The sequence below is a fragment of the Hemitrygon akajei genome, chromosome 7 (genome assembly GCF_048418815.1).
Source record: "Hemitrygon akajei chromosome 7, sHemAka1.3, whole genome shotgun sequence".
Taxonomy (NCBI): domain Eukaryota; kingdom Metazoa; phylum Chordata; class Chondrichthyes; order Myliobatiformes; family Dasyatidae; genus Hemitrygon; species Hemitrygon akajei.
The window spans coordinates 132166586-132189723 of NC_133130.1; the positions used below are offsets into that span (position 1 = coordinate 132166586).

General features: G+C 48.7%; 1 protein-coding gene across 3 annotated transcripts in view; it reads right to left on the minus strand.

Annotated features, from left to right (window-relative positions):
- Positions 1-408: 408 nt before the first annotated feature.
- LOC140730914 (syntaxin-2-like) overlaps positions 409-23138 on the minus strand; it is a 91526-nt gene continuing 68796 nt past the window's right edge. The window contains exons 7-10 of one of the 3 annotated variants that reach the window (XM_073051960.1): positions 15102-15175; positions 10683-10820; positions 4723-4833; positions 409-922 (exon numbers count right to left, since the gene is read on the minus strand). In XM_073051960.1, coding sequence (XP_072908061.1) covers positions 842-922; positions 4723-4833; positions 10683-10820; positions 15102-15175 — 404 coding nt within the window. In that variant the 3' untranslated portion in view covers positions 409-841. Of the gene's footprint in view, positions 923-4722; positions 4834-8857; positions 8882-8903; positions 10480-10682; positions 10821-15101; positions 15176-23138 lie in introns of those variants that run through there. The other 2 variants (XM_073051962.1, XM_073051961.1) reach the window with 2 other exon arrangements.

Genomic DNA, 23138 nt, shown 5'->3' on the forward strand with positions numbered 1-23138 from the left:
TAGAATTAATGAAATACAATTATTCCTGATGCTTGTTCGAGTTTCTCCACATACAAAGTGCAACGATGCCTTGCTGCCACAGGAGGGGATGCTCATTCAAGTCAAAAGACTCAACAATCAGTAACAGTCTCAGCTCCCACCGTCAACTCTTCTTGCACATCACCGGGAGTCCTCGGGCAAGAAAGATATTTCAGTAGAGCACGTTGTGTTGTGAGCCCAGGTTACGGGTTGTCTTCAGCATGGGCTCTGTTGTTTCAGGACACTGGCAAGGTGTTCTCTATGTTAGGCGTGTGGGTTTTCAACTGGCGTGCGCGCGGTGTGTGTGTGTGTGTCTCTGCAGGGGATGGAGGAATGACGAGCATGAGAGGGGGAGGAGGGAGGGAGAACACAGCCCTGGTTACTGGAGTGTTTCTCACATGCATGTGTGTGCTTGGAGTGTTTTGTCTTGCTGTCCCCACAAGGTGGGGAAGGGAACTGACGTGCCACTGTCAATGTGGGTGGAGTGCCAACTAACTCAACATTGTTCAGGCTTTCCTCAAGTGGCAACTGCAAGCTGAGCACCGCAAAATCAACAGAGCGTTTATCTTGTAAACAGTCTCCAAATCATTAACTTAAAAAAATATTGAAACGATATATATAAAAAATGCTCGAGTATTGTACAAACTAGTCAATTAATGGCAGTAACGGCTTTGGTTTTAACCATCTCACAAGCAACTCTCCACGCGTTTAGTTGTGTCCTCACTTCACCAAGACCGCAGCAGCATGGGGAGGCTGGGCCAGCGTGGCATGGGCAGAGGGAGTTCTGCAGAACGGGGCTGGAGCCGGCCCCAGGGCAGGGTCGCTATGTACCCACCGACAGTCCGATGATAATTGCAACAACTGCTATCAGGACTACGACACAAATTATGATGAGGAACATTTTCTGCAAGAGAAAAGAGCACAGAATTATTACTGGCACCTCACAAGACTGACAACTCTTCAATGGCACATCATATGTTTAGAAAAGAGAAAGCCAGTTTTGAAACAGGACGGATAGCATGAAGTTCGAAGATTCAAGCCCCCTTCCTTTCTAGTCCTGAAGAAGTGTCTTGGCCCGAAACAGCAACTCTTTATTCACTTCCATTGATGCTGCCTGACCTACTGAGTTCCTCCAGCATTCTGTGCGTGTTCCAGCATCTGCAGAATTTTTTGTGTTTAGAAGATTCAAGATTATTTAATGTCACTCCCAGTACACCAGTATAAATGAGAACGAAATAATTGTTACTCCAGATCCGATACAGGACAGAAAAAACACAATAATAATAAAACCACAATAAGTATAAATACATAAGATAGCTTATACAGTTCTGTGCAAAAGACTTAGGCACATATATATAGCTAGGGTGCCTAAGACTTTTTCACCATACTGTATTTGTCCAGGACATCTTCAAGGAGTGATCCCTTTAAAGGGCTGCATCCATCATTAAGGACCCCATCACCCAGGACATGCCCTCTTCTCATTGCTACCATCAGGGAGGAGGTACAGGAGCCTGAAGACACACACTCAACGATTCAGGGACAGCTTCTTCCCCTCTGTCATCTGATTTCTGGATGGACAATGAACCCATGAACACCACCTCACTACATATTTCACACACACACACAGAGATACATGTGTTTTTTTTTAAATTTTATTACATATTGTAATATACTGTTGCCATAAAGACAGCAAATTTCATGGCATAATCCATTAATATTAAACCTGATTCTGTTTATCAATGTGGAGTGGAGAGGTGGAGAGTGGGTTTGTAAATCTGGTGGGACCAAAGGATATTGAGAATGGTGAGGTTGGAGAGCCGCGGGAGGGGTGGGGACTGGTGGTAGAGAAGGAGTGTCAGGGTGGGGGTGGTGCACGTGCAGACACATCCAGCCCTGAGACACCAGGCAAGGTCATTTCATTCTAAACAATTGGTTTATTGATCATTACAGAATGTCTCTCTGGTGCTTCCCACACCCTTCTCTCTCTTTCCCATTTTCCCAACCATGATTCCACTCTCCCTGCCCCCTTCCCACTCTCGGTCCACAATAGAGACCCAGATCAGAATCAGGTTTATCATCACTCATGTATGTCATGAAATGTGTTTTTTTGCAGAAGCTGTACAGTGTAATACATAAAATTACTACATTACTGTGCAAACCATATAAAAATTACAGCACGGGAACAGGCCATCTCGGCCTTTCTAGTCCGTGCCGAACGTTTATAGCAAAGGTCTTGCTATACGTATAGCTTTTGCACAATACTGTATGCATAGAATAATTTTATGTCCATAATGTGACACCAGGCAGGAACTGATATTGGGGGTGTCGAGGAATTGGGTTAGTGGGTGGACCTCTTTACTGTTTACCTGTGCTATGCACTTTGAATTATATTTAATATTTTGGTCTATGTGTTATATGTGAGATACATGTTGTGAGGGTGTACCATGGTCCAGAGGGACATTATTTCGTTTGATTGTATACATGTATAGTCAGATGACAATAAACTTGAACTTGGGATCATTGATGCTCCCTAGGGCAGCAGACAGAGCCCGTCTGAGTGTCTTATCTACAAGAGAGCAATCACACAGTTGAGGGAGCTCTGCACTGTCGACCTATCAACTAAGATTAGATCTGAAGCTACACACTAACTCTCACCCTAATTTGGCAAATTGGGAGGTTTTCTTCCAACTAGGACGGTTAACCAATCACCTCAAGTGAGGACTGGAGGTCCCAGGGCTCCATTTCAGAGATTGGGAGAGGAACAGGTGGTGACCTGGTCAGCACTGTCCCCTTACACTTAACATCAACATAGTCTCTCCCAATTCTCAGTTTTGATCTTTTCTTTACAGGAGAAGCATATTATCTTTCAGAAAAGTTTGCACAACTTGTGAAAACTAATTTTTTGGCAAGTTACGACTTGAAAATCAGGCTCGAAATGGTGAACATGTAATATGAACCAGTGACCCAAAATCCTAAAAATGTCTGAGTTGTAACAGTACTAGCCAAGCTTTTGATACAGTTCACTTTAATTTATATACATTTATATAAAGTTTAAGATCAGATGTATTTGTCGCATGTACATGAAAACATACAGTGAAATGCGTCGCTCGCATCACCAACCAAAACAGTCTGAGGATGTGTTGGGGGGACAGCCCACTAGTGTTGCCATGTTCTAATGCCAACATAACACACCCACAACTTAGCAACCCTAACCCATATGTCTTTAGAATGTGGGGGGAAACCGGAGAACCCAGAGGAAATGCACACAGTCACAGGGAGAATGTTCAGACTTGGTGGGAACTGAATCCTTATCTTCCAATTCCTGGCACTGTAAAGCATTACTATTAGATCCAGGAGCAGAATGAGTCCATTCGGCCCTTTGTGTCTGCTCCACTATTCCATCATGGCTGACTTACTATCCCACTCAACCCCATTCTCCTGCCTTCTTCCTGTAACCTTTGACGCCCTGACTAATCATGAACCTATCAACCTCTGCTTTAAATATTCTCAATGACCTAGCCTCCACAGCCGTCCATGGCAATGAATTCCATCAGATTTACGCTACCGTTGGCACAGGACACAAGAATTGACAAAGACAAAGACAAGTCCTAAGGATAACAGACCGGTGCTGAGCTGGGTTGGGCTGGAGTGTGGCAGAGATAGTTTGGAAGCTACAGCAGGACCAGTACCGAGAGAGCTCACTGAGGCAAAGGCCGGCCGATGAACACGTGTATAGCGTCCCTCTACACAACCCAATGAATACCCGGCCCACCGGGGTCCTGTCACCAGGACAGCAAGCTGCATTTTGAATTATATTTTATTGTTTATAGTAATATTTTCATTTATGTGCTGTGTGTGATATATGTTTTATGGCTACACTGTGGTCTGGAGGAACATTGTTTCATTTGAGTATACATGTACAGTCAGACAACAATAAACTTGGAAGCTGAGAAGATCTGCAGATGCTGGAAATCCAAGTAACACACACAACATGCTGGAGGAACTCAGCAGACCAGGTAGCACCCATTGAAAAGAGTACAGTTGATGTTTCGGCCCGAGACCCTTCGTCAGGACTGGAGTAAAAAAGATGAGGAGTCAGAAAAGAGGGCAGGGGAGGGGAGAAAGAAGCACAAGGTACTTGAACTTGAACCCTTCAACTGATTCAGGAGTCCCGCCACTTTGCAAAGTGTAAGGCTTGAGGAAGATGGAATAAGCAGAGAATTCTATAAACCAGTTAGCTAGACACCAGCTAGAGTTCTGGGGTCCTTTCAGGGCATCAACATTTCAGGGGTGAGGAGCATAAGACATGGTCCAGGAAACTCCAGAGAAGAGTCCCAAGCGCATCCTCTGTTAGCTCACCCAACAGGCATGTTTAGTTGACTAACAGGTTGAGTCACTGGTGAGGAAAGCAAATCCAATGTTAGCATTCATTTCAAGGACTACAATATAAAACCAAGGAGATAATGCTGAGGCTTTAGAAGGCATTGCTCAGACTACACGAAGTTTTATGGGCCCCTTATCTATAAGAAAGGATGAGCTGGTATTGGAGAGGGTACAGAGGAGGCTCACAAGAATGATCTTGGGAATGGAAGTTGGACAGGAACAGAAGGATGGGCCAAATTACCAGCAGGGCTCTGGGAAGCGGGTCTGCTTTAGAAGTGGGCTGAGAGGCCTCTGCTCAGGCTACACAGGAAACAGACCTACCCGCCGGGCTTTGCTCTGGTATCGCATTGCTTTCTTTGTCTCTTCCTTCGCCCGCTCGACGTATTCCACGGCGTTCACCACATTGGTCTCGATGTTGTTGACCATCTCACCCTTTAATAGAGGCAGTTAAAGAAGCGCTGTAAGATGGCGTGTGCATCCACTGCCTTCCCCCCTCCACCATTGCTGAAGACCCCCACTCTGGTGTCACAGATGTCCTGAGCCCAACACTCAGTTCACCAGAGCTCCTCGCACAAACCAGCCCCTACTCACTCCCCGCCTGTGCCTGGCCTCTTACAGAAAGGCTACACACCACTTCAGCAGCAGTGAGGGTGAGGGCTCTGCTTTAACCTTCCAGCCGTGGCTGTTTTCAGCAGCACAGACCAGGCTGCAGGTTCCATAATGAGAGCCCCCATCCGTTCCTCACCTTCAACTGGTCACAGTCATATAGCCATTCAGTCCAGACAATCCCTGCTGACCAAACATCCTAAACCAATTCTGGTTTATTCTCCACACACTTCCATCAAATCCCCCCAGATTCCAACCCTCACCAACACACTGGAAGCTATAGCGGCTAATTTGCACCCCCAACCCACAGTGCAAGGCAACCCTCTCAGGACACCCCCCCCCCCCCCACCCCTATCCTGCACTGTGCAGTCCTAGAAATCCCACTGAACCTCTCCCCAATCCGCCAACCTCTCCCTGGAACATCCGAATTTCTGTTCCATAATCCAGCTCTCAGGAACACGACAGGGACTTGGACCTGACAAAGTCGCCCCCCATCATTGAGCCCAACCACCTTCGGTCCTTACAGAAGGAATGATCTCTACGTGTACTGAATTCAACCCCATCACTGAGCCAAACCATCTTCGGTCAAGGAACGATCTCTACGTCTCCTGAACATTCTCCTGTCACCGAACCCAACCATCTTCGGTCCTTACAGAAGGAATGATCTCTACGTGTACTGAATTCAACCCCATCACTGAGCCTCACCATCTTCAGCCCTTACAGAAGAAACGATCTCTACATGTACTGAATTCCCCATCACTGAGCCTCACCATCTTCAGTCCTTACAGAAGGAACAACCTCTATATGTACTGAATTCCCCATCACTGAGCCTCACCATCTTCAGCCCTTACAGAAGGAACAACCTCTATATGTACTGAACAGTCCCACATCATCAGCCCTTGCAAAAGGAACGATCTCTACATGTACTGAACATTCTTTTGCATTGAACCCAACAATCTTCAGCCCTTACAGAAGATCTCTACACATACTGAAACAGCTTCAATCACCAACAGTCTCTGGGTCTTTCTCACTGAGGATGCCCCTATAGGGGTAGGTTTATCCTCACCCAGTGAACATAGTACAGCACAGTATAGGCCCTTCAGCCCACTATGTTGTGCTGACTTTTTAACCTTCTCTAAGATCAGTCTAACCCTTCCCTCCCACACAGCCTTCCATATTTTCTTTCATCTATGTACCTGTCTAAGAGACTCTTAAATGCTCCTAATGTATCTGCCTCTACCACCACTCCTGGCAGCACGTTCCACACACCCAATACTCTGTGTAAAAAAAACCTAACACCACCAACACCCCTATACTTCCCTCCCATCACCTTAAAATGATGTCCTCTCGTATTAGCCATTTTCTGGGAAAAAGTCTCCCACTATCCACTCGATTAACACGTCTCTTTATCTAGTACACCTTTATCAAATGTTCTCCCATCGTCCTTCACTCCAAAGAGAAAAGCCCGAGCTCACGCAGCCTCTCCTCATCAGACATGCTCTCCAATCCAGGCAGCATCCTGGTGAATCTCCTCTGCACCCTCTCTAATCCAAGCAGCATCCTGGTGAATCTCCTCTGCACCCTCTCCAATCCAGGCAGCATCCTGGTGAATCTCCTCTGCACCCTCTCTAATCCAGGCAGCATCCTGGTAAATCTCCTCTGCACCCTCTCTAATCCAGGCAACATCCTGGTAAATCTCCTCTGCACCCTCTCCAATCCAGGCAGCATCCTGGTAAATCTCCTCTGCACCCTCTCTCATCCAGACAGCATCCTGGTGAATCTCCTCTGCACCCTCTCTAATCCAGGCAGCATCCTGGTAAATCTCCTCTGCACCCTCTCCAATCCAGGCAGCATCCTGGTGAATCTCCTCTGCACCCTCTCTAATCCAGGCAGCATCCTGGTGAATCTCCTCTGCACCCTCTCTAATCCAGGCAGCATCCTGGTGAATCTCCTCTGCACCCTCTCTAATCCAGGCAGCATCCTGGTGAATCTCCTCTGCACCCTCTCTAATCCAGGCAGCATCCTGGTGAATCTCCTCTGCACCCTCTCCAATCCAGGCAGCATCCTGGTAAATCTCCTCTGCACCCTCTCTAATCCAGGCAGCATCCTGGTGAATCTCCTCTGCACCCTCTCCAATCCAGGCAGCATCCTAGTGAATCTCCTCTGCACCCTCTCTAATCCAGGCAGCATCCTGGTAAATCTCCTCTGCACCCTCTCTAATCCAGGCAACATCCTGGTAAATCTCCTCTGCACCCTCTCCAATCCAGGCAGCATCCTGGTAAATCTCCTCTGCACCCTCTCCAATCCAGGCAGCATCCTGGTGAATCTCCTCTGCACCCTCTCTCATCCAGACAGCATCCTGGTGAATCTCCTCTGCACCCTCCCTAATCCAGGCAGCACCCTGGTGAATCTCCTCTGCACCCTCTCTAATCCAGGCAACATCCTGGTAAATCTCCTCTGCACCCTCTCTAATCCAGGCAGCATCCTGGAGAATCTCCTCTGCACCCTCTCTAATCCAGGCAGCATCCTGGTGAATCTCCTCTGCACCCTCTCTAATCCAGGCAGCATCCTGGTAAATCTCCTCTGCACCCTCTCTAATCCAGGCAGCATCCTGGTGAATCTCCTCTGCACCCTCTCTAATCCAGGCAGCATCCTGGTAAATCTCCTCTGCACCCTCTCTAAAGCTCCCACACCCTTCCTATAAAGAGGCAAACAGAACTAAACACAATACACCAAGTGTGGGTCTAACCAGGGTTTTATAGAGCTGCAACACTACCTCCCACCTCTTGAACTCAATCCCCAACATATGAAGGCCAACAGACCATACGCCCTCTCACTCAGCTTATTAACTTGAGCAGTAACTTTAAGGGATCCATGGACACGATATGAAGGAGTCCCTTTGTTTCAAGCAGACCACACAGAAAAAGGGTCCTTCCTCTCATCACCAGAAGAACATAAAAACCACAACTTCTGTTGACAGGTTGCCTTGATCATCGTTCCCAGGCTCCAACTCTGGGAAAACGGCGTGTAAAAAGGTCAACAGAAGTGTCCGGCGTGTTCAGGCCGGGCCTTGACTGGTGAGCCTGGGTGGGTGATGAAGATGATTCATGAGTGAGAGACGGAATGGCAGTGAGGCTGACGAACAGGCACAAGCAATGAGCTACCAGCGCAGCTTGTCAGGATGCACAACATACACTGGAGCACCACACAAGCCAGGAAGCTCAGTGTCATGAAAGGGTTAATGGATGAGAAGTGTTTGATGGCTCTGGGCCTGTACTCACTGGAGTTTCGACAGTGAGGGGGATCACATTGAAAACTATTGAATATTGTAAAGTCTAGACAGAGTGGATGCGAAGAGAATGTTTCGTATGGTGGGGGAGTCCAGGACCAGAGGGCACAGAGTCAGAATAGAGGAACATCCATTTAAAATGGATGGAGGGATTTCTATAGTCAGAGGGTGGTGAATCTGTGGAATTCGTTGTCACAGATGGCTATGGAGGCAAAGTCATTGGATATAATTAAAGCAGAGGTTGATAGGATCTTGATTAGTCAGGGCATCAAACGTTACGGGAAGAAGGCAGGAGAATGGGGTTGAGAGGGATAATAAGTCAGCCATGATTGAATGGCTGGGCAAATGGCTGAATGGCCTAATTCTGCTCCTGTTTCTGAAAGTCTTGTGGTGTGCCCCAGGAATGGTTATGGAATGGAAGTGCAGATATTTCAGGTAGTCTTGAGTCCGTGCAGGCAGGCTGAGCCGGTGAGAGCTCGCGGCGTCACTGACAACGTACAGGACAAATACCACAGCGATTCAACATGCCCATCGATGGAATCGTGTGTATGGGGTGGTTACCTGAGTCACAGGCCATCAGCAGCACTTAACACAAGAAAAGAGAGAAATCTCGTTTACACATGACACTTTAACACATCAGTCCGCCAGCAACAACTCCCCAATACGGATACGTACCTGACTGGTCTGGGTATGTCTTACACAGGAGGAGTAGGACATGCACATTGAACTTTCTCACAGGATAGTAGAGAGCCATTCTGCCCACTGAATCTACCCTGGCCCACAGAACAATCCCATTATCACCACTCCCCAACTCTTGTTTCTGGTAGGTTAAATGGTCACTGTAAATTGTCCCGCGATGAGGCTGGGGTTAAATCGGTGGGTTGCTCGGTGGCACGGCTCAGGGGACTGGAAGGGCCTGTTGCACTCTGTATTGCTGATTAAAAATAAACACACGACGTTCGCTTTCCCAGGCATCTGATTATCGCAGACCCACCATCCAAGGCTTGGGTGTGTGCAGTCAGGAGGGTGCTGAGCTTGTTTCTATGGTTACGGTTTTCAATGAATCATCGTCATTAGAGTTGCTGCTCCAATCCAGTGCACCACAGGTAGTGCCCTCCCGACCACTGGGCACACCTACATGAAACACTGTTGCAGGAACGCAGCCTCCATCATCAGAGACCTGCACCACTCAGATCATAATCGCTTCTCACTGCTGCCATCAGAAAGGCACAGGAGCCTCAGGACTCACACCACCAGGTTCAGGAACAGTTATTACCCCTCAACCAGAAGGGCTAACTTCACTCACCCCATCACTGAACTGTTCCCACAACCAATGGACTCACTTTCAAGGATTCTTCATCTCACATTCTCGATAATGATTGCTTATTTATCTTTTTTTTCTTTTGTATTTTCAGATTGTCTTTTGCAAACTGGTTGTCACCTTCTCGGTGCAGTCCTTCATTTATTCTGTTATGGTTGCTGGTTTACTGTGAATGCCCACAAGAAAATGAATCTCAGGGTTGTACATGGTGACGTCCATGTACTTAGAACTTTAAACTTGTCGACTGGAAATGAACTTAAATATCTTCAATTTTGAATTATGAACCAACAGCAAAGGCACATATGCCAGCTCCTGAAAGGCAGAGACGGCTGGTGAGGAGTGAAGTCTTAGGTGAACACTCGAGTTTCTCAGAAGCTTTCATAGGTTCTGCATGCCACCAAAAACTCTGACAAACTCCTAAAGATGGACTCAATGGAGAATATCCTGACTGGTTGGATCACGTCTTGGTAAGGAAACACCAACATCCGGCCCAGTCCATCACAAGCAAAGCCCTCCCCACAACTGAGCACATTTACATGGGGTGCTGCCACAGGAAAGCAGCATCCTTCATCAGGGCACCCATCCAGGTCGTGCTGTCTTCTTGCTACTACCATCAGGCACACCACCAGGTTCAGGAACAGTTATTACCCCTTAACCCCCAGGAACCAGCATGGATAACTTCACTCACCACAACTCTGAACTGATTCCACAACCTACAGACTCACTTTCAAGTTCTCTTAACAACTCATGTTCTCGATAGTTTTTACTTGGGCAGTTTGCCTTCTTTTGCACATCGGTTGTTTGCCTGTCTTTATAGATTTCCATAAAATTCTATTGTACGTCTTTATTTTCCTGTGAATGCCTGTAAGAAAATGAATCTCAAGGTAGTATATGGTAACATATACGCACTTTGATAATAAATTTTGACTTTGAGACACGCCCCCCTTACAGTGATTGGTTCATTTGAGCACTGCTCCTCAATATGTGCTGACAACACGCTTAAGCACGCTAACAGTTGCATAATTAATGCTGGGATTGACCACTTCACTCTGAAAGATACTCCACCTGTTGCTCGACTAACATCGCCATGTCCACGAACATATCGTGCAGCTCCCGTATACTTGCTTCCAGCTTCATGATGTCCTTGTGCCGTGACTCAATCTCGTTCAGTGCCTGTCGGGTGATCTGAGTGTCTGATATGATCTGTGAAGATACAAACAAAGAAGGTGACTTTGCTCTGTCCACCGCAGAAGACAGAACTCTTGGTGGCCACCCATTTCAATTCGTCTTCCCGTTCCCATTCTGACATGTCAGTCCATGGCCTCCTCTACTGCCATGATGATGCCAAACTCAGGTTGGAGGAGCAACACCTCATATTCTGTCTGGGTACCTCCAACTTGATGGCATGAACATTGATTTCTCTAACTTCTGGTAATTTCTCCCCACCTTCTTCCTCTTCTTTGTTTTCATTCCCCATCCTCTCAACCCTTCTCTCCTCCTCACTGCCCATCACATCCCTCTGGTTCCCTCTCTTTCTTCCCTTTCACCCATAATCCACTGTCCTTTTCTATCAGATTATTTCTTCAGCCCTTTACCTCTTCTACCTGTTACCCCCACCCCCAGCTTCTCAATTCAAACTCTCTCCTTCACCGACCCCTCTCTCACATCCACCTATCTTCCCCCTGACCTGGTCTCACCTACCACCCTCAAACCTATATCACCTCCCTCTGCTTCCCTTCCTCTTTCTCCCATGGCCCACTCTCCTCTCATTAGATTTATTCTTCTCCAACCCTTTACCTTGTCCACCAATCACCTCCCAGCTCTTTACTTCATTCCCTTCCCCTCCCCTTGACCTGGTCTTGTCTTTCACCTGCCAGCTCGAACTCCTCCCCCGCCTTTCCAGTCCTGATGAAAGGCCTCATTTCATAGACATTGCCTGACCTGCTGAGTTCCTCTGGCATTTTGTGTGTGCTGCTCTGGATTTCCTGTATCTGCAGAATCTCTTGTGTTTATGAACTCTGCACCATTCAGGAATTCTAACTACTTCCTTCCTCCGGCTATTCCAGGGTGAGGTCGGCTTTTCCATTGCTACAGTGCAGGACCCAATTCGAGTTCACCCACAGGCAGATCGAGCTCTGCCGTGTCATGGGAGGCGGAAGCCCACAGTGTAAATGACACTGGTTCAGCCGCAGATTTTGTGTAGCTTGTTGTCACCACACTGCAGTGGCTGGCTAGGCTGAATGTGTTTTAGACCATAAAACATAGGAGCGGAATTACGCAAACTGGCCTATCGAGTCTGTTCCACCATTCCATCATGGCTGATATATTCTCCCCGTAACCTTGACTAATCAAGAACCTATCAACCTCCACTTTAAGTATACCCAGTGACTCGGCCTCCACAGTCTTCTGTGGTAATGAATTCCACAGATTCACCAACTCTGGCTAAAGAAATTCCTCCTCATCTCCGTTCTAAATGGACATCCCTCTATTCTGAGGTGTGTCCTCTGGGCCTAGACTCCCCCACCACAGGAAATTATCTTAAGTCTACTCTATCCCAGCCTTTCGATATTGACAGGTTTCAATGAGATCACTCCCTCATTCTTCTAAACTCAAGTACAGGCCCAGAGCCATCAAGCGTTCCTCATACATTAACCCTTTAATTCCCTGGATCATTCTTGTAAATCTCCTCTAGACTCACTCTAATGCCAGCACACCCATTCTTAGATATGGGGCTCAAATCTGCTCACAATACTCCAGATGTGTCTGACTATTGCCTTATGGAGCCTCAGCTTTTTCTTTGGAATAACGAGGCTTAACAGAGAAGAATAAAATTATGAAAGCATTGACAAAAGAACTGCCTGTAGCTTCCAGTATAACTTAATTACGGTCAGCAGTGGAAAGGGTGAGCAGTTTTAAGTTCCTGGGCATCAACATCGCTGAGGATTTATCCTGAGCCCAACACATTGATGTAATCACAAAGACGACAAGCAAGCAGCTCTACTTCATTAGACATTTGAGGAACACAGCATTTCACCAAAGACTCCAGCAAATTTCCACAAAGGTATGGTGCAGAGCACTCTGACCACTCTGGTATGGAGGCTGCACAAGAATCCAAGAGGTTGCAGAGGGTTGTAGACAGCCAGCTCTGTCACATATAAACCCACACCACCATCAAGGACATCAAGAAGGCATCCATCACCCTCACCATCCAGGACATGCCCTCTTCTTGTTACTAACAATGGCGAGAGGTACAGGAGTTTGAAGACCCACACTCAACAATACAGGATCAGTTTATGGGTGATCCGATAGTACAGCATTAGCATAATGCTGTTACAGCGCCAACAATGGGGCAATCCGCACCACTGTCTGTAAGGAGCTCGTACGTTTTCCTTGTAACTGCGTTGGTTTCTTCTGCACACTCCGGTTTCCTCCCACAGTCCAAAGACCAACAGGTTAGTAGGTTAATTGGTCACATGGGTATAATTGGGCAGCGCTAGAATGGCCTGTTACCGTGTTGTATCTCTGAATAAAATGTGTTTCTTTCCCTCTGCCACTAAATTTCTGAACCATCCATCAACCCATCAACACCATCTCATTGTTTCTTTTGTCTCACTCTATTTATTTTGTAATTTATTTTTTGGGAGATAACGATTAACCCAGATAAATGTGAGGTGTTGCACCTTAGTAGGGCAAATGTAAGCAGACAGTACACTGTAAAGAGTAAAATCCTTAACAGTGTTGCTGAGCAGAGATCTTGGAATCCAAGTTCATTGCTCCTTAGAAGTGGCTGCACAGGTTGATAGGATGGTTAAGAAGGCTTATGGAATGCTTGTTTTTATTAGTTGAGGCATTGAGTTCAAAAGTCAACTTTATAAAATTCTGGTTAGGCCACATCAGGACTATTGCAGACGGATCTAGTCACCCCACTATAGGAAGGATGTTGAGGCTTTGGAGAGGGTGCAGAAGAGATTCGCCAGAATGTAGCCTGGTTTAGAGGGCATGTGCTATCACGCAAGGCTGGACAAACTTGAATTATTTTCTCTGGAATGGTGGAGGTGAGAGAAGATCTGATCGAGGTTTATAAGATTATGAGAGGCAGAGATAGAGTGGACAGGGATTATCTGTTTCCAGAGCTGAAATGTCTAATGCCAGAGAGCATGCATTGAAGGTGAGAGATGGGATGTGAGGGGTAAGTTTTTTTTAAACTCAGAGAGTGTGGGGTATCTGGAATGCACTGCCTGGTGTGGTGGTACAGGCAAACACCTCAGAGACTGTTGGATTGGTATATGAATGTAAGGAAGATGGAGCACAGGGTTCTCACCCTCAAGCCTGTGGCCAGGGGGGTCGCGGTATCCCACTTCAGACAGGATGTGGAGGCTCAGATTCATTACCTTCTCCAAAAGATCATTTGGTCCTGCAGGTTAATTGACCAATACATTTCTCCAGTGTTGGTGGCATCAGAGGAAGTTAGACCATAAGACGTAGGAGCAGAATTAGTCCATTTGGCCCAGTGAGTCTGCTTCACCATTCTATCATGGCTGACTTATTTTCCCTCCCAGTCCCATTCTCCTGCCTTCTCCCTGTAACCTTTGACACACTGATTAATCAAGAACCTATCAACCTCCACTTATTTAGACAATGACTTGGCCTCCACGTTTCCAAGAGGACCACAACCTTGTCGTGGTTTGGAGGCTTGTGTGCCTCAATGACCCGGAGAATCATGCTGGCTGGAGTCAGGGCTTTGTGCTTTGGCTCTTGGTACTGTCACCTGTGCCAAACAGGTCAAAGGGTAGAGGCCAGACTAAGAGGGTCTATTGGCGGGTTCAGCTCAGGACTAACAACCCTGACCGGTCAAACAGAACTGTTACGGAAACAGCAATCAAGATCCCTTCCACATCTGAGTGCGACAGTATTCCTGAGTCTCCACTCAGGACTTGCAGGACTGACAGTAGTGAACACCAAGAGGAAGCTACTGCCATGGTGAAGGAAGCCCAGAACGGAGCCCCAGAGATGCAGCATTCTATATGCCAGTGGCATAACGGGCAGCAAGTAAGTTGGCAACCACAGATGTCCGTGTCAATAAATTATCAGATTCACCTCCTTCTGGCTAAAGAAATATCTCTGTTCTAAAGGGACATCCTTCTGTTCTGATGCTGTGCCGTCTGGTCCTAATCTGGGTGGAATATACTGGGATTAGTTCAGGATCAGTAGTTGCTGGTTAGCATTGCTCTGGTGAGCTGAATGGCCCATATTCATGTTGTATCCATGACTACCTTGGGAGCGTTTGACCAAAGGATGTTGTGAATTCTCAGGGTGGGGTCTGAACCCAAAACCCTTCAGTTTAGAGGTGAGGGTACCCAGCAGGGGCAGGAGGAGAGAACAGGAGATAGGAGCTCTGCAGTAAAGTTCTGGACCACAGCACTGGGTCACGTTGTTAAACTGTGCTCTCTACAAAACTTAGGGGCAATGGAGGTGTCTGCGTACATCGGATGTGAAAATAGACGGGTTACCGCTCTCCAGCATCTCTTCCAGCTCATCGTCTGTGGTAGTCTTCCCAGCTGTTGAGGAAAAGCAGAAAACAGTTCATTGACTGTTGACCCTTGTTGAACAATTCTCCCTCCACAAAACACCAGGTGATTGAGAGTAAATCAATATACTTCAGCAGGAAACAACAAAATCAGTCACCCCATACTCCCGCCCTGTCCTTGTCCAATATCTTCCTATGGCTGCCCAACAGGCTTCGGAAGTAATGATGGTCCCACCCATAGATTCCTTCCTTCAGTTTGTTATAGGCAGAGGTAGTAATGGGGATAAGCTCCCACTACTATTAAATGCTCTCAATACTGGAGTTCATCTTCAGGCCTGCACGTGTGGCTTACCTACTAAGCCCAACGGAACATTTCTACTGACAGAAGAAGGGGCGAAGGCAGGTTACTGGTGACTTAAAACCAGTCACTTCAGGCAGATGGGGCTCGTCAGCCATGGTCGCCAGCTCATCTAGAAGGAAAACGCTGATCTCAAACCTCCACCACCTTGCAGCTATACCCGGTCATGGGGAAGGTTCTGTGAGCAAAGGAAACATTCAGAACTAGTCCCTAAGGCATTCCACGTTGGCAACTCTATGTCTCTGCCATTCCTTTGGAATTATCAGCTGCATGGAGAGGGTAAGCTCGCTACATGGGCAACAGCTTGCTCTCCATATTATACTGCCCTGGCTTGCGTAGCAAACACAGACAGCTAGGATGCGACAACCACGACTGACCCTGACCGGAGGGCCTCGTGGATAGATTCACCACTGGCTTGTAGCACAGCTTCCCCACATTCACATCAGTTAGCACCCAGTGCTGAACCCAGGGGCAAGGAGCAACATGTAACTGCCCAGAGAACTCAGTGGGTCAAGAGGCATCTGAGCAAGATGAGGAACTGAACATGTTTTGGGTCAACACCCTGCGTCAGGATTTTACGCAGGGTGACACTGGCCTTCATAAATCAATGTACTGAGTATAGGACTTGGGATGTTATGTTGAAGTTGGATAAGACGTTGGTGAAGCCTAACTTGGAGTATTAAGTGCAGTTTTGGTCACCTACCTACAGGAAAGATTTAAGTAAGATTGAAAGAGTAGAGAGACATTTATTTATTAATTGGTGCAACGCGGAGTAGATCTTTACAGACCTTCATGCCATGCCGTTCTTGCAACCCACAATTTTATCCTAACCTAATCAAAGGACAGTTTACAATGACCAATGAACCTATCCGGTACATTTTTGGACTGGGGGAGTAAAAGGGAGCACCCAGGGAAAACTCATGTGTTCCACGGGGAGGATGTACAGAACGGTGACAGGATCGAACACCGAGAGCTATAATAATGAAACGCTAACTGCTATGCTGCCGTGACATCCAATGATGTTGCCAGGACTTGAGACCTGAGTTATAGGGAAAGGTTGAACAGGTTAGGACTTTATTCCCTGGGGCACAGGAAAAAGAAGGGAGATTTGATAGAGCTATACAAAATTATGAAAGGAAAAGACAGGGTAAATGCAAGCAGGCTTTTTCCACTGAGGTTGCGTGAGACTAGAATTAGAGGCCATGGGTTAAGGTAAGAGTGAAATGTTTGAGAACTTCTTCACTGAAAGGGCGGTGTGAGTATGGAATAAGCTGCTAATGCCTGGCAGGTTAGATTACAACATTTAAGAGAAGTTTGGATAGGTAGATGAATGGGAGGGGTGTGGGGGGCTATGGTTCTGGTGCAGGTCAATGGGACTAAGCAGATTAAAGGATCAGCATGGACTAGATGGGTGGAAGGGCCTGCTCTGTGCTGCAGTTTTCTATGACTCAATCTCTGAAGAAGCACGCTCAGATTAGCTTAAAGTGACTTCCTCCATTTTCCTGCAAGGAACGATAGTTACAAAGAAGCTGACAGTATCTTTAAAAATCAAGGTCACAGCCCAAATCACTAGAATGCCAACAAGCAGAACATGTGGAAATATTGGAAGGATACAGTGATGTTATCCGTATTCTAGCTTTGTCCTGATGTCCCATGCAATTCCAGCCTTACGAGTGACATTGAGCAGGAGCTCAGCAGGTATGGCAGCAACTATGGGGGGAAATGAACAGTCAACTTTTCAGGCTGAGACCCTTCATCAGGACTCTCTCTTCACTGGATAAGTGAGAGGAGAAGAGGGGAGGAGAGAGAGAGAGAAAGATCGTCTTGTTTTCTCGTTACTGCCGCAGCTAGCGTTGTCCTGCTGGATATAGTGGGCGTACTATGTTAGTGCTGGAATGTGTGGCAACGCTTGCAGGCTGCCTCCAGCACATTAGAACATAAACCATAGAGCAGTACAGCATGGGACTAGGCCCTTCAGCCCAGGTTATGCTGAAGCAATTAAATTAGTATCTCCTCTGCCCACAAAAGGTCCATTTCTCTCCATTCTTAAAAGTCCCTTATCTATCTGCCTCTACCACCAGCCAGGCATCCACCACTTACTGTGTAAAAAAAAACTTGCCCCTCACATCTCCTTTCAAATTATCCCCTCTCCCCTTCAATGCATGTCCTCTGGTATTAGACATTTCAATCCTGGGAAATAGATACTGTCTATCTATGCCTCTCATAATCTTATAAGCCTCTATCAGATCTCCCCTCAGCCTCTGGCGCTCCAGAGAAAACAACCCAAGTTTATCTTGTTACAGCATATGCCCACTAAACCAGGCAGAACCCTGATAAGCCTCTCCTGCACCCTCTCCAAAGCCTCGACATCCTTCCTACAGTGAGGTGACCAGAACTGTATGCAACTCTATTTTCAGCCTAACTACAGTTTTACAAAGACCATAAGATATAAGAGCAGAATTAGGCCATTTGGCTCATCGAGTCTGCTCCACCATTTCATCATGGCTGATCCATTCTCCCTCTCAGCCCTGATCTCCTGTCTTCTCCCCATATCCCTTCAAACCCTAACCAATCAAGAACTTATCAACCTCTGCCTTAAAAACTTAGCCTCCATAGCCACCTGTGGCAACAAATGCCACAGATTCACCACTCTCTGGCTAAAGAAATTCCTCCTCATCACCATTCTAAAAGACCCTCTATTCTGAGGCTGTGTCCTCTGGTCTTAGACTCTCCCACCACAGGAAACACCTTCTCCACATCCTCTGAAGGCCTCTTAACATTTGATAGGTTTCGATTAGGTCACCCCTCATTCTTCTAAATTCCAGTGAGTTCAGGCCGAGAGCCGTGAAACGCTCCACATGTGACAAGCCTGATGCACCATCAATAACTCACGCCGAGACTTAGGAAGTGAGATATCGGCTTTTATTGACTGAAGAACAACACTACATCCTGGGGAAAATGAGGGAGAGCAGCAGGCCACAGTCGCCTTTATACAGGGGTCTGTGGGAGGAGCCACAGGGGTAGTCAGCAGGGTCTTGGGAGGAGCCACAGGAGCAGTCAGACAGGTATATCTAGTTCACCACATTCACCCCCCCTTTGTTTAAAAAAAAAATTCCCAAGCATATTTACAGGTTAAGTCGATCAGGTGGTCGAATCGTTCGCTGCGATCTACGTAGCTCCGGCTGCAATTGCACAGGAGCCGGAGGTGATGACGGCACAGGTGCCGGAGGTGGTGTGTGCTCCGAAGGCGGAGAGTGGGTTAATTCTGTCCCAACAGGAGGTGTCAGGGATCCCTCGCGTGTGAGCGAGGGCCCTGGAACAGACGCATACGGAGTCTGTGTGGGGCACGGTGCGCACGGAGTCACTTCGGGTACAGGGTGCAAAGTTACCGTGGAGTGCTCGGGGTAGTGGTCTGCTGCTCCGGCGGGCGCCAGGTCGCGGACAGAGACCGTGTCCTCCCGCCCATCAGGCAAGACCACGTAGGCATACTGGGGATTAGCATGCAGGAGGTGAACCCTCTCGACCAGCGGGGAGTACTTATTACTCCTCGCATGTTTACGCAGCAGCACTGGCCCCGGGGACGTCAGCCAAACTGGCAGGGTGGTCCCAGTGACAGACTTCCTGGGAAAAGAGAATAAGCGTTCGTGAGGGGTGGCATTAGTGGACGTACACAACAGGGAGCGGATAGAGTGGAGTGCCTCAGGGAGGACCTCCTGCCATCAGGAGACCGGCAACCCTTGTGACTTAAGGGCTAAAAGTATGGCCTTCCACACTGTGGCATTCTCCCTCTCCACCTGGCCATTCCCCCGGGGATTATAACTCGTGGTGCGACTAGTAGCTATGCCCCTAGCAAGCAGGAACCGGCGCAACTCGTCACTCATAAAGGAGGACCCTCTATCACTGTGGACATAGCAGGGATATCCGAACAGTGTGAAGAGCTGGCGCAGGACTTTTATGACCGACGTGGTAGTAGTGTCGGGGCAGGGAACGGCAAAGGGGAATCGCGAGTACTCGTCAATAATACTGAGAAAGTAGACATTGCGGTCGGTGGAGGGAAGGGGGCCCTTAAAGTCAATACTCAGTCGCTCAAAAGGGCGGGTGGCCTTGACAAGCTGCGCAGTGTCAGGACGGTAGAAGTGCGGTTTGCACTCAGCGCAGATCTGGCAGTCCCTGGTCATCGTCCTGATGTCCTCCAGGGAGTACGGCAGGTTCCGGGCTTTAATGAAGTGATAAAACCGGGTGACCCCCGGGTGGCAAAGTTGGGCATGAAGGGCATACAGCTGGTCGAGCTGGGCACTAGCACACGGTCCCCGGGATAGGGCATCAGACGGTTCATTGAGCCTGCCAGGCCGGTACAGGATATCGTAAGTATAGGTGGAGAGTTCTATTCTCCATCGCAAAATTTTATCATTTTTGATTTTGCCCCGCTGTTGGCTGCTGAACATGAACGCAACCGAGCGCTGGTCGGTCAGCAAGGTGAACCTTCTGCCGGCGAGATAGTGCCTCCAGTGCCGAATAGCTTCCACTATGGCTTGGGCTTCTTTCTCCACCGTGGAGTGCCGAAGTTCAGAGCCTTGAAGGGTACGAGAAAAAAACGCCACTGGCCTGCCTTCTTGATTGAGGGTAGCAGCCAGCGCGACGTCAGAGGCGTCACTCTCTACTTGGAAGGGAATGGTCTCGTCTACCGCATGCATCGTTGCTTTGGCAATGTCCCCTTTAATGCAGCTGAAGGCCGCGCAGGCCTCGGCAGAGAGGGGAAAGGTGGTAGACTTGACCAGGGGGCGGGCCTTGTCTGCGTAATGGGGAACCCATTGGGCGTAATAGGAAAAAAAACCCAGGCACCGCCGGAGGGCCTTGAGAGTAGTGGGAAGAGGGAGTTCTAACAGGGGGCGCATACGGTCGGGGTCGGGGCCAATGACCCCGTTCTCCACGACATACCCAAGGATAGCGAGTCGTGTGGTTCTGAACACACACTTGTCCTTGTTATAAGTGAGGTTCAAAGCATCGGCCACCTGGAAAAAACGTTGGAGGTTGGCGTCATGGTCCGACCAGTCACGACCACAGATGGTGATGTTATCTAGATAGGGAAATGTGGCCATCAGTTTGTACTGGTCCACCATCCGGTCCATCTCCCTCTGGAAGACTGAGACCCCATTTGTGACACCAAATGGGACGCGCAGGAAGTGATAGAGCCTGCCACCCGCCTCGAAGGCGGTGTAGGGGCGGTCCTCTGGGCGGATGGGGAGCTGGTGATAAGCGGATTTCAGATCAATTGTCGAGTACACCTTGTACTGAGCTATCTGGTTGACCATATCCGCGATGCGGGGTAGGGGGTACGCGTCAAGCTGCGTGAATCTATTGATGGTCTGGCTGTAGTCCACAACCATCCTATTTTTCTGCCCAGTCCGAACAACGACCACCTGGGACCGCCATGGGCTTGTGCTTGGCTCAATGATCCCCTCCCTGAGCAGCCGCTGCACCTCTGAATGAATAAAGGCCCTGTCCCCCGCACTGTACCTCCTACTTTTAGTTGCCACAGGTTTACAGTCGGGGGTCAGGTTGGTGAACAGCGATGGGGGAGGGATCTTGAGGGTGGAGAGGTTGCAAATAGTGTCAGCAGCACAGCTATCGGCATGGTGCTGGGCGAGACGTGTGGTTCGGTGTGTATGTGCGTGTGGTAACGGAGTATATGGCGAAGTCCCACCAAACTGAGGATTCCTGACAGTGAGTGGTGGGTGGGGCCCGTCATATGCCATAGTCACACTTTCGAGATGGCTCTGGAAGTCCAGCCCAATAGCACAGGTGCGCACAGCCGAGGCATGACCAGGAACGCAAAGTTCCGATATTCCGTGCCCTGCACCACCAATGTCGCTACACAACCCACCCGGATGTCTGTGGAATGCGACCCTGAAGCCAAGGTGATCTTCTGACGGACCGGCCGTGTCACGAGTCCACAGCGTTTCACTGTGGCCGGGTCAATAAAACTCTCAGTGCTGCCCGTGTCAAACAGGCAGCTAGTCCTGTGCCCCTCCACCAGGATGTCCATCATCGACCTTGCGAGCTGGTGCGGGGCGCTTTGATCGAGGGTCACGGAAGCCAGCGTAGAACGGGGCGTGTCGGGGGCGGGGCCTGGTGACGCCGGCAAAGTTGGCCGCTCACATCCGGGCATGCAAGATGGCGAGTCGGGGGCGGGGCCTGGTGACGCCGGCAAAGATGGTTGTCCACATCCGGTCATGCAAAATGGCGGCCCCCAGGTCTCAGACGCGGCGCTGCTCGACCCCGGGCGCGGTTTAGATTTACAGACCTTGGCGAAATGGCCCTTCTTCCCACAGCTGGAACACGTCGCTTCGCGCGCCGGACAGCTTTCCCGGGCATGTTTCCGAAGCCCACAAAAGTAACAGAGTTTCATACCTGGCGAATTCGTGGGGTTTGAGATACCTCGACTGGCAGCGGCGTTGGCGAATTCGCTCGGAACCGGGGAATCGCTCGGCTGGACTTCTTCGGCGTACAGTTGCTCAGCCTCTATCGAACTGGCCGTCTCTATCGCAGAGCGTAAGGTCAGATCAGCTTTTTCCAGCAGCCGCTGGCGGATACACACTGACCGAACCCCAGTCACAAAAGCGTCTCGGACCAAGAGTTCCTTATGCTGTTCCGCTGTGAGCGCTTGGCAATCACAAGCCCGCGCGAGTGTCTGTAGTTCGCGGAGAAATTCAGCAGTCGACTCCGTAGGCCGCTGTTTTCGTGTTGCCAAGCGGTGCCATGCATAAACTGGATTTACTGGCCGCAGGTACTGTCTTCGGAGGGCGGCAAGCGCCTCCTCGTAGGTGGATATGTCCCTGATGAACGAATAAACTTTTGGGGCGACCCTCGAGAAGAGAAGTTTGTGCCGAACAGCCGAGTCGGTGGCACGAACCTCCTCCAAGTACGATTGGAAGCACACCAGCCAGTGTTCAAAGGCAAGAGCTGCTCCAGGGTCTCGGGGGTCCAAGTCTAGGCGTTCTGGGCGTAAAGCGGTTTCCATGTTGTAACTTTCAGTCAATAAAATTGATGCACCATCAATAACTCACGCCGAGACTTAGGAAGTGAGATATCGGCTTTTATTGACTGAAGAACAACACTACATCCTGGGGAAAATGAGGGAGAGCAGCAGGCCACAGTCGCCTTTATACAGGGGTCTGTGGGAGGAGCCACAGGGGTAGTCAGCAGGGTCTTGGGAGGAGCCACAGGAGCAGTCAGACAGGTATATCTAGTTCACCACAAAGCCGTTTAATCCTGGAATCATTTTTGTGAACCTCCTTTGAACCCTCTCCGGTGTCAGCACATCCTTTCTAAGAGAAGGGGCCCAAAGTCGTTCACAATGCTTCAAGTGAGGCCTCACCAGTGCTTTATAAAGCCTCGACATTACAGCCTTGCAGGCCCTCATCATTGAATGGATGTGCCTGCCAGTTCAGAGGAAGATTATATCAGAGAAGCTCCAGCTGTTTGAGCAACACAATGTGCTGGAGAAAATCAGCGGCTCGAGCTGTGTTGTTGTGAGAAAAGGAATTGTTGATGTTTTGGGTCAAAAGCCTGCATCTAGAAGCCACTCTGAAGTAGTTAGCATGTCATTCTGAAATCCCTTGGCAGACAGCAATGA